Here is an 18630-nt window from a genome sequence, read left to right as displayed (position 1 = left end):
CATGTGCTTCCAACTACTCCTCTTAGCTTTTCGAATGTTTTTATTGTACACTGTAAGGGATTAACGATAATCGTCCCAGTTTGAGTTAGCTTTTGCTTTGTTGAAAAGTTTTCTTGTTTTATCCTCAACTTTTCTAGTTGTCTGTTCCACCAAGTAACTTTACTGTTTGAAACACGTTCCTTGAGTGGGCAGCTGGCTTCGAAGGCGTATATGATTTTATTTGTGAAACTGTTTGAAGCTTCCTCTAACTGTTTTGTTGTTCGTATTTTTGTTTCCAACAAAGGATTGCAAGCTTCAAGTGTGTGTTTGTAAAGACTCCAGTTGGTGTTCCTGGGATCTCTATAAACGTCCTTGATTATAACCCCTCCCACTATATCAAATGAGATATGTCTGTGATTAGACAGTGATTCTTCATCGGATACCTCCCAGTTTTTAATTTTATCTAGAAGTAGTGGTGTGCATAGAGTTAAGTCGAGGACTTCCTATCTATTTGTCATTATAAACGTTGGTTTGTTTCCCTCATTGCAAATTTCGATATTATTTTGTGAAAGAAACTCTAGTAAGGACTCACCTCTAGCGTTGATGTCGGTACTTCCCCACAGCGTGTGATGTGCGTTAGCGTCGCAGCATGCAAGGAGCCGCAGCATGGTTTTGAGCCCGGCCCTTTCTCATGTATTCTACAACCATCGGTGGGGGTATATCTGTGCTATCTCCGGGAACATACGCTGACGCTACACTTACCGTGTGCCTACCTTTCGGTGTTGGTATTTCGATCCGTATAGCTGCGATGTCTCCGCTGATGAATTCTGTAAGGGGAGTAAATTTAATTCTATTGTTTACTAGTAAAGCAGCCCTTGGGTGAGAACTGCTTTCATCGCATAGAATCTTACCATTCGGCGTATATAGCCCTTTAACTTTACCCTTGTTAGTCCAAGGTTCCTGGATAAAGGCAAGGTCCAGATCTTCGGCGGCGAATCTTCTGAGTAATGTGCACAAGGCTCCTACAGCATGGTGAACATTCGCCTGGACACACTGGTGTTTATTTTGGTAGTGCTTTGCCCGTGGATGTGGGGCAATGCACCGGCTTTTTGCCATTTGCACATGTTTGCTTTTTCTTTTTCTGTTTGCTCCATATGCTCGTTGTTTTCGGAGCCGTTTTATCGGTCTTCGATTTTGTGTTACCAGGTTTATTGGAGGGTAAAATGCCCCCAACGCTACTCATCCCGCCTGGCCCTGGTTTTTGTTGATTAAGTTCCAAAATGCGGCCCTTATACAACTTCCCAGTTCCTTCCGGTGAGCAATTGGCATTGGATCCACTGTGGCTCTCCTCATTGTTCTCGTTAGTCCCGGGGTCCTGTCCCTGGTCCATAGGTTGGCCCTGGTTCATAGACTCCAGTTCATTGAGATCTAGTGAGGCCTCAGTGGTACCTTTGCTAATCGTCTCTCCTTCTGAGGATCGGACTTGGTCTATCGCCGACTGGTTCTTTACAAGGCCCGGTTAAGGCAGCCCAGGTCCTTGAGCAGCTTTGACGGTGTTTTCCCCTCGGTTCCCCTCGGAGACGACGGAGGCCATTCATTCTTCGAAATGAAATCGGTCAAGTGTTCCTCACACCACGCCTGAACAACCCTTGCGGTGTGGGATGCTGCGCCATCTGTCTGGAAGCAAGACTGACGTCTTATTTTGGAACCGGGAAACATTCAGCTTGTCCGCAGGAGCTTGCTGGAGGCTCACACTCCAAACTCGATCATTTTGGTGATTGACTGTTTGCTCCAAAACGAACAGCTTCTTGTCCGAAAAAATAATCTCGTCATCTGCGCGCCAAACCGAGCAGCGATAACAGCTGCCCTTAACTCTGCCATGGCTCACAACTCAATGTAAACAAACTGCACAGAAACGAAACTCTGCCACTTTGGGCAGCAAAGTTAGCCCTTTCATTTGACATATAGAAGGCACCAGAGAGATGCAACGTGTAGGCTACAGGCGACCCCAAAAAAGTGTGACCGGACTTTTTTGTCACCCTGTACATGAAATTTTGCAGTATCGATTAGCGATTGCCAACTTTGGCGAAGTAAGAGATTTAATAAGCTTTTTTTTTATTACATAGACTTTGAGTAGGCTCACTCATTCGTCTCTGATTTAATAAGCGTTTATATTCGAAGTATCACCAAGGTGGAAGCTATTAGAAATGTAACGCAGAAAACACAATGTTTGGCTCTAGATTTGTTCAAAGTGCCATCTGCCAACAACCGATTTGATTTTATGAAATACCCTACTTATAAGTATTTCAACCCTTTTTTCAAATAGATAAAAATATTTCATGTACATTTGAAACATTACTTTGCAATATACAATTTTTGACTCGTTTTCTCTAGCAAATTGACTGTTCCATCTCGTATGTTGCGACAGGATTATTGATGTATGCTATCAAATCAATATCTTCACTACTACGTGCGAAAGCTTTAGAATTCTAACCTGAGCTTCACAAGCCATACATTCTCCTAACCTCAATTTTCAACACGTGATTTCATAGCTTGAAAAATTGTTAACGTTTTCTTCATTGTCTACGAGTGCCTCCGATGTAGGTTAATTGTCAAGCCCGGAATACGGTTAATAGAAGACAGGGGTCATACGCTCATCAGACAACAAGTGACAGAGCTGGAATGTTGCACCAACTAACAGTCCAGAAGCCAGTAGACAAGACATCATTTCCCGGATGGACAGAATCTACGGAAAACATACAAGAACCTGGTGAAATGGAGCTAAATATCAGCTCGCACGTACCGAATCTTAGAAGACAACAGGTAAATCAAAACCAAATTGAGTGGCTCAAACCGGATCAGGAAGTTCGAAAGAAGAAAGGCAAAATTCTTTCTCAACACGTTCTGAAAACAGCGTACATAGAGCCCATAAGGATTGGTTGATCTCCCTGAATGATAAGATTCATGGAATAGATTTGGAATCTATGAAATTCCCGGTAAGAGTCAAACAGCTGCGCTGCCCATATTTGATAAACGGTCTAACGTGCCATGAACATCAATGCGAGAAAAACGCAAAATAAAGGTTTTAACATTTTGTTTGCATCCTAATACTCAACATAAAGCAGATTAATGTGCAAAACAATCATTGTAGGTTTAGGAAATAGGCGGTTGAGTTAAATTGCAAATTTAGATAAAGAATTAATGGAAAAAATAATTTCAATCTTAGTAGCCACTTTATCACTTTTTTGAAAAATGAATGAAGTAGGGATATTGTATAGAGTATAAGCTATGAAATGGCACTATTTTCTCCATTTTGAAAAAAATGGCATATTAGACCGTTTATCAAATATGGGCAGTGCGTAAACGACCAAACTCGTCGCAAATTTAAAGTTCAACTTGAAGAACACAGAAATTTTGTAGACAATGAATCCAGGGTAGCTGCTCTCGCAACGGCAATGGATCTCTCCTTAAACTGGGAAAAAGGGGTCTTCAAGAAATGTGTGAGAAAAGCTTCACATTTGAACGCACGGGAGTCGATGTTCATTAGCACCCCCAAGAAACTGCTAATGAATAAAGATGACCAACCAATTATGTGCATTTCACCTTCACCAAAAAGTCAATTTCATAACAAAACCATCTTTCGACGATTACTACGACATTTGCAGTAATTTCCTGCCAGTGACCGGTCTACAAAAAAAAGTTATTTTCAATCCTTTTTTCCCATTGTGAGAACGGAAAGTGTCGTGTCCTTTAATACGTCATGTGTTAATTGTGAACCTTCTCTTTTTTTTTAATTATCCAGCAGTTCGATTAACGACCAATTTTTTTTCGATAACTCCAAGCCTTGATGTTTAATGAGATTTCAATGAAATAGGTGTACATTTTTAGAAAACGTTATTCTAAAGTTGTCTCATACTTCAATCTGATAGCTTGTTTACGAAATAAAAAGATTTAAAACACCTTATTTCAAGGGTTTTAACTTATCCATCCATATGTTGAATATGTTCCCAAGCCATCGCGAGTTCAGTTGCAAAAACATTCATGTGGACAAACAACACCATTAAACTAAATTAAAACTATCCATTTGTGGATGATTCTGCTGGTGTGCATTTCTGCTCCGGTACAGTAACTTTGCCGCTCACATATCGTTGGTTCTGCGTAATCTCAATTCCCCCGGTTTGCCAGACCCAGTCGCACAGGAAAACTACGAAGCACGACGAAGCCATCACCATTTTAATCCCTGCGATCCCGGTCCAAACTTATAGTTGAAATTGAGTTTGGAACGAATTGTTCTAATTAGATGTGACATGGATTAGCAAAAAGAGATCCTTCTGCTGGTGCGTGGTGGCAGCAGGACAGCAGAAAAAAAGCTCTGTAATAAATCAGATTGGTGATAAATTTTTTAACATTCGCTGTTCTGGTAGCATAAGTAAGAAGACATTCGAAAGTGTAATTTCAGTTTTTGCTGAGATGCATTAGTAAAGTTGTTTTATTGTGAGTGCAGTTTGGATTGGCTGAATAAAATTTCTCGAATGTTTCTATCAATTTTAGCAAATGGGAAGCCCTGCTTACCACAAGTATGGTGGCTCCAGAGAGTTTTGACATTTGAAATAAAATTAAAATTTTATGCATATCAAACAAGGAGAAGTATCTGCAGATATGTACTAACCCCTTTGTGGGGAACCATAACTTATGCAATTATGGTCATAGAATTTTAAGACTAGAGGACGAAAGCATTGATGCAGTCAAAAGGTTTCTAGCGATTTGAGGATGACAAATGTGCTGCAATATAACGTCGATCGTGCTAGAGTTACTCAACCGAGAGTTTGACTGTATAATTTTCATCCACGCCGCAACTTTCACATAACGTTTTTGGGTTGACCAAATACTTTATTATTGGTGATGAAATATTCGGTAGAACAACGAAGCCATTTGAATATATTGAGTGCTTTTGCCGATTTATGATTGAATTGTTAGTTGAAAAAAATAAAACGAAAAAAATGTCAAGAATTGGAGGACCAAAAATTATCAATTCAAGATTCAGTTTCAGGATTCAAGATTCAGATTCAAAATTCAGATTCAAGATTTAAGATTTAAGATTTAGATTCAACATTTAGATTCAAGATTCAGATTCAAAATTCAGATTCATATTGGAATAGAGTAATTCAATTCTCGCAAAGTTTGTTTTTATTATGTTGTGTTATTTTCAATTCCAATCGAACGTAGGTAACGGTTTTTGATTTATTCTGTTTAGTCAGCAGTAAACTTGGAACGACACATTTCAATCATCCTTGAAAAATAATGGCAAGGCCGCATTATGTTTTTCTGCTTCTGCTTCTTCTAACTTCTGAAACCGAAAACATTCTGACCAAGGTTCTGTGTGCTGTAATGGGATGTCCGCAACGAAAAGGACACACTGATTGACGTATACCCACAACGTACAAAACAACCCACTACGGCACCACCGTTCTGGTCAATAAAAAAAGGGGAAATAAATACTGAGCCGCGCGATAAATGTGCAAACCTTGCAAGGCTTATCGATAATAGAGAACTCCACTTGGGTGAGTTATTGGTCCGTATGGGCTCTTTCCGGAGGTTTACTCCCTCCGTTTATGGTTGGTTGTTGTGGGTTGTATCGACGAAAAACGAAGCTTTTCTTGACTTTATTGATTGGCGGTCATTTTTGATTAAAATGGTTAAAAATTCGATTGAGGGTTGGAAACGGAATAGGTAATTTGATTGCTAACGAGTTTCGAAGCTTATACCATTTTCTAAAAAAAAAATTCTGATCGAATGCTTCACTACAACACATTCTATGTTATTTGCCCTAAAAGTACAGGGTGCTCTTAAGGATGTATCCAAATTGGACGTTCGATTAAATCCGCCATTTTTTCAGACGATTTCGACAAACTAACATAATTTTGAAACTTCATCTAACCCTCATACTTTCCTGAAATTTTTCACGTTACAATCTCCGGACACTCCTGAATAGCGTTGACTGATCTAGTTGACAGATCAGCAGTAATGTTAATTGATTCTTTTTTGTTTTTCAATGAGAAAAGACATAGCTCCGTTAAACAGCTAATTACTTTTTTGCCTAATAAGATACGAGGTTACGGTCTTGCACAAAGTTACTCAGCGGAAAATTTTCTGTAGGACCACGATCGGTTACTCTGAAGAAACAAAATTGTGTTGATTTTTCAGTACAAAATAATCAATTTTCCGATTCATATTTAATAGTCAAATTCACTCATGTAAACATTACTTAGAAATTCAGCAAAAAATCATCGATTCAGTCTACTCTCCCATGACAAATTTGATTTATTTTGCTCGATGTATTTTCGAGCAATCCGAAAAATATGTATGGGAGCCTTCTCTCCCTAACTATTTCCCTAATTGAAAAACGGAGGGATCTCAAAATAACATAGAAATATTATCGTATTCAAATAATTCCCCATGCCAAATGTGATTCCGTTTACTTGATTATATCTCCAGTTACGCTAAGAATTGTAACCGAGCCCCCTCACCCTTTCTATCTCCCCACTGAAAAGAAGCAGTGTTACTGGTGCTACCAAACATGCAAAGAAGCATTTCTCGTACCCAAATACCCTTCCATCTCGAGTTATGCAATTAACATGGCATAGAAACTTCCTATATACCCATAATGCAAGGCAGGGATCCCAAATAATCATAGACACATTTTTTTGTATTTTAATACCCTTCCATGCCAAATTTGGTTTAAATAGCTTGATTAATTTTCGAGTTATGTAAACAAATATTTGGAAACTTCCATTCCAAATTCCCCACTAGGGGTAGGGAGGGGTATCAAATATTCTTAGAAATATTTTTCGTACCCAAAAATCCTCCATGCCCAATTTGGTACAGATTGCTTGATCCATTCTCGAGACATGCATACGTTTGTCTTGTGTTTGGAGGACTTCCACTCCCATCCAGTGAGAGGGAGGGGTCTTAAACCATAATAGGAACCTTCAACGACCTCGGTTTAGTAGTTTACGAGTTTACAGAGAACAGACAGACAGACAAACAGACAGATATCCATTTATATGTATACATCAGTAGACTGAGTCGATTTGGGATCATTTTTGAATTTCTCAAACCCTGGGGTCTAAAAAGCTTCGTATTGGTCCAAAACTCATCCATGATTTTTTTGAAGAATTTTCAAATAACGTTTACATGAGTAAATTTGAACTTTTAGGTTTGTATGGGAAAATTGAATATTTTGTTCAGAAAAATCAACATCGTTTTTGTTTCTTCTGTGGAACCGAGCCAGCTGACAATTTTTGTGCCAATTTATAAAATTCCTTAGAGAAATTTTTCGCTGAACAACTTTATCGAAGACCGTCACTTCGTATCTTATTAGGCAAAAAAGTTATTTGCTGTTTAACAGAGGTATGTCTTTTCACATTGATGAACAACAAATACAATTGACATCACTGCTGCAAGAAAAGTAGTCATGCAATACCTTGCTAGGCGCCCTGCAGAGATGTCAATTGAATTTATTGTTTATCAATGCGAAAAGACATATCCCATTCAACAGCTAAATACTTTTTTGCCTAATTAGATACGAAGTTATGGTTTTCGACAAAGTTGTTCAGCGGAAAATTTCCTTTAGGAATTTTATAAATTGGCACTAAAGCTGTCTGCTGGCTCTTTTCCACAGAAGAAACAAAAACGATGTTGATTTTTCAGTACAAAATATTCAATTTTCACTAATCACTAATCACTTATCGTACTTCCATAGCCAGAACTTATGTCTCAGTCCCAAAGAATAATAAAAGTGACTTATTATTCTTCTTGTCTTTGTTCATGTTTTTAATTATTTCAACATAAAAACATTAAAATAATCAAAAATACAAAATGGTTGGGCATTCCATGTGGCAGAAAACGCAGAGACATCCGGAACACAGGAACAGGAAGAAACGTGGACCACCAGTACCATACGTTTCAAATGGGCAATATCGTTGGAAGCATGCTAAGAAAAATGCTCCTCGATGAAGAAACCAAACTTAATGCAAAGTAGATTCGTCAATCGCTAGGACTATTCTTTAGTGGCTGGAAATGATTTATGTTGTACACAGAAATCACAAATTCTAGAAATAGAAGCATTTTGAAGAGTTGAAGTAAAAAAATAAAATTCTAAGCTTTATCTTTTTTTTGTTGATCTGTTTTGGATTTCTGTGTATAATCACTTCTGGTCATTGACCAAGGATATAGCGCCTTTACTCGCTCTTGCAAATAAAAAAGAACAAATAAAATATTAGAAAACAAAATCAAAACCTTTCGAGATCTATTAGAAACGGGTTCAAGAATCGTTATAAATTTTGGAGCATAGAAACTTGAAGTTACAAGCTGTCAGAAAATGTCAAAGACGGCGAGTTGCTAACTTTTTCCAAAAAGATATGGTGAAAATAAGAAAAGGGGATCAAGTATCCCCACTCTCCCCTACTTTTGTAACTTATTGTGATATTTTCTTTGAAAATGTAAAAACAAAACATGGAAATATCTACAACAAAAAAGACAAAACAAAGAATGATACAAAGAATTTATCATATTCAGTTTCTGAAAGCACATTCTTGAATTTTTATGACATTGGATTCTCTTGAAAAAAAAACTATAGCAGTTAAGCAGAATTTAATGTAATTCTATTCAGAACCAAATTTTTGGATGGAAATTTGCAATAGTGCAAAAAGGAATGTTTGTGATACAAATTATTATACAATTACTAAACATATAAAAAACACAAAATAAAAAGATGTTTAATATGACTTACCTTTGATAACTCCGGCTGATGATAGCTATCTGCAAATAACGGAAACTTTTACATATTCATTTCTTTAATTGCCTGCACCACCGCAATACGTCCGTTTTTGAAACTTTCAAAAAAAGATCGCAGCAATCACAGAATCTAGCATTGCCAGCAACAGTTTTTTTTCTGTAGTAGGAAAAGTAGACTGTAGTAGAAATCACCCATTTTTCGTATAGAACGCCATATTTGATACCGAGAAATTTACTTCGCATTCAATTACACGCATGGATTCCATAATTTCTTCCAAATTTCAAGCACAACTACTAATCATCATATATCACCATATATCGCCATAATCACCATTACTTTCTTCACACAGAATTCTTATGTCCTGCCGAAGCTGAGACTAACTATTTTTCACTAATTCAAACATTCACTACAGAGCTTGTGGCTAGGCATATATCTTTCTTTTCAAAACATTTAGTAAATAATGCCAATTAGTGCGTAATGATTTTCACTCACGTTCCCATTCCCCATTATTCCGAATTTGCATTTAATTTAGCATATTTTTCAAAACCATGGAACAAAACGAACGTCGACCTGGGAGCTGCGTTGGGGGTACGCTGAACTTTGAACGGCACCCCGCGAAAAGCTTCCATGTATGATTTAACCGTGAAATTCACTCAAAACTAATATTCTCGCACATTCTCAAATTCATGTTTTCTGAAAAATAGTTTGAATCAATTAATTTAGTAAAACTTTATTTGCTGAAATTTTTCTGCACGAAAAAAAAACGCGTGTTAACTGTTCAGCACACGCCTACTCTTTCTCAGTACAAAATATTCATTTTCCCATACAAACCTAAAAGTTCAAATTTACTCATGTAAACGTTATCTAAAAATTCTACAAAAAATCATGGATGAGTTTTGGACCAAGACAAAACTTTTTAGACCCCAGGGTTTGAGAAATTCAAAAATGACCCCAAATCGACTCAGTCTAATACATCAGCAATAAATGTTGAGCTGTCAATCGTCTCGCTTCTGCGAACAAGTCCTATTTTTTGTACGTTTTCCTCCGTACCGTTTACTTGGAATTTCTCACTTTTTTCTATGTTTAAACTAAGAATTTAAACTCAATTCTACGAGTTTTTACTTAAAATATAAAAAAATAAACTAAGTAAAACTTACATGCATCTTAAATCAATACTTTCTTATAATCATTTCTTTAGTTCGAATCTTTCGTATGTCCACTATAGATTGTTAGGAAATTAATGCGCTCGACAAGTCTCGGTTCTGCGATGTCTGTCAGAGGGCGGCCGACCAAGAAATGACCAGGAGTCAGAGGTCGTAAATCTTGTGGGTCCTCGGACAGCGGGGTAATAGGCTGCGAGTTGAGCAGCGCTTCGATGCGGGCCAACACTGTCGTGTATTCTTCGAAGTTCATGTTCGCTGTTCCAGTGATGCGCTTAAGGTGGTACTTGGCAGAGCGCACACCGGCCTCCCACAACCCGCCAAAGTGTGGGGCATTTGGTGGGATCATGTTCCATTCGATGGCTGACTTGGAGCAAAAGCTGGGACTGAAACAGGTCGTACATCTCTCGTAACTTTGAGCGGCTGCCCACAAAGTTGAGACCGTTGTCGGAGAATAATCTGGCACACTTGCTCCGACGGGACACAAATCGGTGTAGTGCGGCGATGAAAGAATCGGCTGTCAAATCGCCCACTAGCTCTAGATGGATCGCACGTGTAGCAAAGCATACAAAGACGGCCACATATGCTTTGTTCGAAACAGTTCCACGCTTGTTATGCTGTCGCAGGTAGATCGGTCCGGCAAAATCTACCCCAGTGTTGTAGAATGCATGCACACCTTCCAATCGCGCAATGGGTAGGTCACCCATTTTCTGCTGCATTCCTACCGGTTTTGCTTTCATGCAAGTGACACACCGGCGAATAACCCTTCGCACCGTACTGCGGCCATGCAGAATCCAAAATTGATGGCGTAATCCGCAAAGTAGAAGCTGTTGAGCGGCATGCAACATCTCAACGTGATACGCACGAATCACGGCGTGAGTGAAACAGTGCGTGGCTGGCAGAATAATAGGATGCTTCTGACTTTCGGGCAGTTGTGCGTGACGAATTCGACCCCCCACTCGCAGAACATATTCTGATCGATCTAAAAACACAGATAAGCTGATTAGTTTACTTTTACTGTGAATTACCTTTCCGGCGTCGAGGCAGCTGAATTCGTTGGGGAATGTCTCTTGTTGCGCAATACTGGCCAATGCAACCGTCGCTCGTTGTAGCTCTGGAATACGTAGGTCGCCGTATCGATGCTGTCTGTCTTTCTTGGGTCGTATGTGGTCGATGTATCGTAGAACTAATCCCATTATTCGCTGCATTTTTCTAAAGTTGTTCTCCGTCGCAAACAGGTAAAACATGGCAGGAGGGTCAGTAACTGTGAGGCTTATGCTTGGGGTTTTCGTTTCCGGAAGTTGCTCGGTCGGGATGTGCTGGAATCTTTTAGGCCAATCTTCTTCATCGTGGTACAGGAAGTTCGGGCCTGACCACCAGATTTCGCAATCTCGTATCTCGGAAGGCAACAATCCTCGAGATATTACATCTTCTGGATTGTCATGCGTCCCCACGTATCTCCACTCAATGCCTTTAGCCAACTCTTGTATCTCGATGACTCGGTTGCTTACGTAGGTTTTGAGTCGGCTAGGGTCGGTCTTGATCCAGGAAAGTGCTGTGGTGGAATCGGACCAGAGAATGATTCTGGAAAATGAAATCTTAAGGTTGTGCGTTATATTGGAAATCAATCGTGCAAGTACAAGCGCACCGCTTAGCTCTAATCGCGGTATCGTGAGTTTAGCGTTCTTTAAGGGTGCGATTCGAGATTTTGAGGTAAGGAGGGAAATTTTACAGTTGGTCATATCACAAGATCTAACATAGACGCAAGCTCCATATCCCAGACTGGAGGCGTCACAAAATCCATGCAATTCAACAGATTGCGGATTCGAATGGGGAAAAACACAACGAGGAACAACTATTTCACCCATCTCTTTCAACTGGTTGCGGAAAACCTCCCAGATTTCAGCGTCGTTTCGTGCCAATATTTCATCCCAGTCTACGTTCAGTTGCCAGATTTTCTGCATTCGTACTTTCGTAGCGAAAATCAACGGACCCAGCAGTCCCAATGGGTCGTAAAGCTTGGCGATGTCAGAATATATGGTTCTTTTTGTCGTCTGTCCCAGGTGGAATTCAATTTCGTGCAATCTGGTCAAAAATACGTCCTTTCTGGGTTGCCAGGTTAAACCCAAAGTTCTTGTGGTTTTCTCATCTTCGAAAAACGCTCTTTCGTGCTCAGTATTATCAATTTGCCTCATTAATTCGGGATGATTCGACGCCCACTTGTGGAGATTGAACCCACCGGCCTGGGTCATTTCGACGAATTGAGTCTGCAGGTTCAGGGCATCTTCTAACGTGTCCGCTCCACTCAAGATGTCATCCGTGTAGACATCTTCGGTTCCCGCCTTCGACGCTAAGGGGAAACGCTCCTTCTCATCCATGCAAAGCTGTTCAAGTGTTCTTGTAGCCAGAAAAGGCGCACAGGCTGTCCCATACGTTACTGTCGTCAAGTGGAACACCTCTAAAGATTCGTTCGGCTGGCGACGCCAAAATATCTGTTGGTACTTCTGATCTTCTGCTCGGATTCTAATTTGCCTGAACATCTGCCGTAAATACAATCTTGGGCACCCGCAATCGTAGCACGATTTCGGCGAGCTTGGGCTGAATGGTAGGGCCAACGTAAAGGTGATCATTCAGGGAACCTCCCCTCGAAGCTACTGCAGACGCATCAAAAACGACACGCGTCTTCGTCGTGGTGCTTGCCAAGTTAAGCACTGCATGGTGTGGCAGAAAATATCCTTCTGAGCAATTGGTGTCACACTTAATCATATGGCCCTGGGTTTCATAATCATGCATAAATTCTCGGTACTGCTCGTAAAGATCTTGGTCGTGAATCAGTCGTTTTTCTGTCTGTAGAAATCTACGCAAAGCTATCGTTTGACTGTCACCTAATTCCTTTATACTGGGTCTCAACGGCAGACCTACTTCATAGCGACCATTTTCCGATCGGCAGCAAGTATCGGAAAAACTTTGCTCTGCGGCTCTTTCGTCTTGAGTCAACATTCGAGGCTCATGAATGGACTCGGCTTCCCAAAATCTGCTAATTTGCTCGCTCAACGCCTCATTCGTAACGATCTTACAGACATTAGAGATCGTTCGATCAACTTCTGGTCTTTCAATAGCACCACCTACTACCCAACCAAAGACGGTTTCTTCGCACCAACAAGGAGGATTTTCAATTATGGTATGGGTTTGCCCAGTAAACATTTCATGGAACACTTGTATTCCAAGAAGCATATCAATTATTCGTGATTGACTAAACCACGGATCTGCGAGTACTATCTCTGACGGAATTTGCCCAGGATCAATATTGAACGAATTGATTGGCAAGTTTCCTGTAATTTTGCTCATGACCAAACTTTCTGTGCTGTAGGTGAAGTCTGACTTGTAGGTGGAGTGGATCTTTACTCTGACCTGACTCGAAATCATCTTAGGTGCACCCGAAATACCTTCAACGGACATGTTCACCTTCGTCTTTCGCAAGCGCAACGCGCTTACCACACGCGTGGATACTAAATTATGCATCGACCCACTGTCGAGCAAAACACGACAATTGATCAAATTTCCAAACTCGTCTTCTATCATGCAAACTGCGGTATAGAGAATATACTGTTTTGGCTGCGAATTAGTACAAGCAAAGGAAGCTACTAGCGCGTTTGAGGACGTTGTAGGCATCTCAGGGGTCCTACGCGGGGTAGGTGTTGGTTGAGTTGGCTGGTTAGCATTGTTTTCATGCAACGTAGTGTGGTGACGGCCTCCACATTTCTTGCAGGAGCTCCCCTTGCAGTCTCTAACATGGTGTCGGTTACTGAAACAGTTCATGCACAATCCAAGACTGCGCACCTTCGAGATACGATCGCGTAATTGTAGCTTCAGATAGTCTTCGCAGTTGCTCAAATAATGATTCCCCTTACATGCAAAACAAACAGGGTTACCATATGACCTGCCGGTATTGATTGCTAAAACCTTAGATGAGTGTGACCCACTTCGCTCATTGTGCCCGAACCTTCCTCGAAAGCTTGAGCTTTGAACCTCTTCTTTATCCTGGTCAATGCTCTCTAGGCATCTACATCTAGACTGTAGGTACTCGAGAAGTTTCTCCCAAGATGGCAACGAATGATCAGTGAACTTAAGCTCAAAATCCTTTCTGGTGCGGGTATCCAACCGCGCGCATACCAGATAAACCAAGAACTGTTCCGATAAAGGTTCTAATTTTAGCTCAAGATTCGCCAACGCTCTAATGATACGAGTAACGTCACTCAGTAAAGTTCGTAATGCGGATCCAGACTCACGAACTAAAGGTTTCAGATGAAACAGCTGAGCAATATGCCTATCTACCAACAATCGCTTATTCTCGAACTCTGAACATAATGCCTTCCAGAGTGATGAAAAATTGTCTTCGGAGGACTGGACATGACGGGCTGAGCCATCTTGGATGGCAGCCTTCAGGTAGAATAGCTTCTCACTTTCTGACAAACTTTCACGACGTTTAATCAAAGAATTAAATTGGGACTTGAATGTCAGCCAGTCTTCCAATTGGCCATTGAATCGGGGAAGGGGAAAATCTGGCAATTTTGTATGGGAGTGTTGTGTTGAATTAACCGCTGCTGGGGCACTTATCGGCTTGGGAGGATCAATTTCTCGGATAATCTTTCGAACTCGGTGACGGATGTCATCAAACAAATCTTCTATCTTCTCAATCGTCATCTGCAGGGACCCAACCTCATCCTCCTTAATTACCCCATATAATTTAACCTCAGTTTCATGCAATAAAGAACGCATCTGGTCAATCGACTCAAGCTTGTCTTCGAGAAGTGAACTTTCTTGCTTCTCGGTATCAAACGAACGCACAAACAAAAGCAATTTTTCCGCTCGGGACTCAATGGAGTCTATCATACGATAATAGGAGATCACCTGGATCTTCTTTTCAGCCGCCATTGCGAAAAAGGAAAAATACTCAAAAATTCAATATTCAACTTAACTTCCGGAAACAACGCACCCACTTGCACGATCTTACCTGACTTCCAATCAACGATTCCACCGTTTTATGACCGACCCTGAAAACATCAAATCATGCTGGCATATCATTCATACATATCCAGCAATCCAGCCTCGTGGGGGATCAAACTGGCATCAAAATGGCGAATTCTCTCGAGCTCTTTCGACCTGCACAGTACGTCATCCACTCTACTGCACCATGCAAACCGCTTTCGTTCTTTTGTAGCACTTTTTCCTCTGGAACTGTTTCACGCAACTCGATCGTTCATGCACGTGTGATCGAGGGTTGAAGTTCCAATTTCACTTATTTCTACCGATCGCTCAATGTTCATGCACTTGGATCGGGTTTTTATTTTTGCACTTATAGTTCCATTAATTTGGATTTCATTTATCGCACAAATTGTTCAAAATTTCCAGGAACAAGCCACAATTGTTCCGCAGACACAATGTTCCATTGTTCAGAACACGTTGTTCACAAAGTCCACCATTTTGTGATCGCACAATCGTTCCGATGTTTTTTCGCGGGTGAACGTCCAAGTTCCGCGTTTTCTGAAGTCACTTCACTAGCGCACTGTATTTCCGGAAAACTAGACCATATCCGGTTCGAAGGACCACTATGATTGTTCAATTACCTCGACTAGCTCGAGGGGCTAGTGAGGTGGCCACAGAAAAGGCACTACGGAGCACTTGCGACGTTCACGGACTTAGAGTACGGCTCGGATATAAAACTCAAACGCGCGGACTCCAGTAAAAGTCGACCGTCTCGTGCGGTGTTCAAGAGCCAAGAGGCAGATTTATTCAAGTCTACTAATAATCTACCCTAAGAGAGACCAAGTTTGGAGACTCTCTCCTATTACTATTCTAGTAACAATAAGTGTATTGAACAAAGGAAAAGCTCATCTACTTCTCTGCCATAAAACTACTACAGTACAAAACAAATATTTAGAACACAACATTTTTAGGGTGTTTCAGCGTTAACAGGCCGCATTCATACTTTCCATGCGTTTGATATGTGATGATAATGCTCTAAATGAATTCTACCCGATCATTTCAACCATCATTCATTTCATCTAACCTTCTATCCATCAATAAAAGTTTCATAATCTTTAGATATCCCTACTTAAAAGGACATCATTTTTCACCGACAAGGCCGATAAATTTAAAGTAACAATGCTTGGCACAGTTTATGATTATGTGCAAATTTGCCTGTTATTTATGGTATTGAAGATCCCTCCTATTTTTTTTCTAAAGGGTGGCTTCTTCAACCTACAAACCTTTAAGTTACGTTGAGACTCAAGACAGTTTAGAAGCTCATGTCATGAAAAATAGTTCGCTTTTGAATGATGTTGGAATTTAATTTGAAAGGAAATTTATTTTGATTATGATAATTTTAACGAACTTAATTTTTTTTTTTCCATGGAATGGGTAGCAAAGCACACCGGATCAGTTAGTATTTTATTAAAACCTATTCCCATGCCTACATAATATTCTAAAAATAGTTCCAGGTTCAGGCATTTAGAGGAGAAATCAGACTAACACCGTTAAATGACTATTTTATATAAAAGATAGATTGATATAAATAATGTGTGATGCAATCTCATAACAATTTCGACATCATGCTTGGCGACGCCTAATTATAGATGCCTGATTCGAGGCTTGATGTATGATAACCTATAATTAATATACGCTGGTCAGTAAGTAATCTACCTAAAACTGGAGTATTTGGCCACGGTGCATGGTGTCTTCAGATTTTCTATTTTCAATATTTTGTTATAATTTTAACTCTACATGTTTACAAAACAAAACTCTAAATAATATTGATTTTTTCTACTACTAACAAACACGATTCATCATCTAATATGTTTTCTTCAAATTCATCACACTTGGAAAAAACTAATTAACTTAGTATTTTACAAACATGACCAGTGGATTCGAAAATTAAATCTTGCTGGAAGCAATATTCAATAATCAATCATTTCATGCTGTACGTACCCACTAGGTATTTGTCTCAATCTACCGGCTCAAGTCTTCGATTATGCCAACAATTTTGATTTGAGACTGATACCCGACAACTGCCTTCCGAGGAAGAATTTCGCTCCGAACTGCAGCATCCTCCTCCGTGCCTACAGTTCATCATCAATCGGATGTGATTATTTTCTCAGTCCTATCGACGCATTTTTTTCCTTCCTTCCTTCCTTCTAGATGCTGAGAAATTTCCAACCCGGAACAATTCACCGGAGAACGCCGAACCGATGATACCCGATGCCTCCCTCGCACCACAGAGTGATAGTAAGGAAAACATCGTTTAAGAGGATTGCTTTTCCTTCACAGACCGACCTGGAGTTGGGAAAATTGCTTTTCATTGTTGTGCATCGAAGAAGGATTTGCTAAATTGCTATCCGTTGGTAATTGGATTGAAATGAATTGGTTTAAAAAATGTTAAAATTACCACGTGCCTATTGGAAGCATCCCGCTAATTTTATTTGATTTTTTTTTTAAATATAATCGAATAATTGATTTAAATGATATTTTTTTTTAGAAAATCGAAACATTTATCTTATTGATAGAATTTCCACCAATCAACAAATCTCGACGAAGTTTCTACGTGAGACTAACATTGTTAAGTGAATTTTAATTCCAGTTCCAATCTGAAAAATAGACAAGAACATCCTGCTCAAACAAGATGAATGATTTACTCTTATTTCAACTTTTTACCCGTTTTCAATCCAGCCCAGCTGAAAGCCATCGCTAGAGCTCTCGTTTCGAAGTGAATGATGCTTGAGATGCTTCTGCGGATGCAGATTTTTATACCAGTTTTTCTCTTCTCATCTCAGTTTCAGAGCGCTTCGTCCTTGCTGCACGGCGCTTCCGTTTCCGTGTCAAAGGATGGTTTTTCGTTCCGATGATTTACGGTTCCACGACGAGTGGATGGAGTGGTTGTTTTCGGTTTTGCGGAAACTCTTGGGACACTTGAAATGCGAAACGAAACGGAAACACTCTATCGTTTTTGCTTGAGTGTGACAGAGTTAAATATGTATGTTTCACTGCTTAACAACCAATCAATGACAACACAATTTACAACATATTATTATAAGGTTAACAATAAATTTCAAAAGTTTTAATCCTTTCAAAAATTTTTAAGGAAAAAAAATTGTGAATTTTTGATATATTTTTTTTAATCTTTGTAAATTTTTGTACATTTGTAAATTTTTGTAAATTTTTGTACATTAGTAAATTCTTGTAAATTTTTGTAATTTTTTTTTAATTTTTGAAAATTTTTGTAAATTTTTGTGAATTTTTGTAAATTTTTGTAAATTTTTGTAAATTTTTGTAAATTTTTGTAAATTTTTGTAAATTTTTGTAAATTTTTGTAAATTTTTGTAAATTTTTGTAAATTTTTGTAAATTTTTGTAAATTTTTGTAAATTTTTGTAAATTTTTGTAAATTTTTGTAAATTTTTGTTAATTTTTGTAAATTATTGTAAATTTTTGTTATTTTTTGTAAATTTTTGTAAATTTTTGTAAATTTTTGTAAATTTTTGTAAATTTTTGTAAATTTTTGTAAATTTTTGTAAATTTTTGTAAATTTTTGTAAATTTTTGTAAACTTTTGTAAATTTTTGTAAAGTTTTGTAAATTTTTGAAAATTTTTATAATTTTTGTAAATTTTTCAAATTTTTGTCAATTTTTGATAATTTTTG

The 18630-nt window shown here is 39.0% G+C and overlaps 2 protein-coding genes across 2 annotated transcripts; both read right to left on the bottom strand.

Annotated features, from left to right (window-relative positions):
* Positions 1–10211: 10211 nt before the first annotated feature.
* On the bottom strand, positions 10212–12314 carry LOC129741472 (uncharacterized). The gene has a single exon (XM_055733211.1). The coding sequence runs from the start codon at positions 12312–12314 to the stop codon at positions 10212–10214; it is 2103 nt and encodes a 700-aa protein (XP_055589186.1).
* A 145-nt stretch (positions 12315–12459) lies between these two features.
* Positions 12460–14871, bottom strand: LOC129741471 (uncharacterized). The gene has a single exon (XM_055733210.1). It carries the CDS (start codon positions 14869–14871, stop codon positions 12460–12462), a length of 2412 nt encoding a protein of 803 aa, XP_055589185.1.
* Between the last annotated feature and the right edge of the window lie 3759 nt (positions 14872–18630).

The sequence above is a fragment of the Uranotaenia lowii genome, chromosome 2 (genome assembly GCF_029784155.1).
Source record: "Uranotaenia lowii strain MFRU-FL chromosome 2, ASM2978415v1, whole genome shotgun sequence".
Taxonomy (NCBI): Eukaryota; Metazoa; Arthropoda; class Insecta; order Diptera; family Culicidae; genus Uranotaenia; species Uranotaenia lowii.
This window is presented reverse-complemented; position numbering and strand designations above follow the sequence as displayed.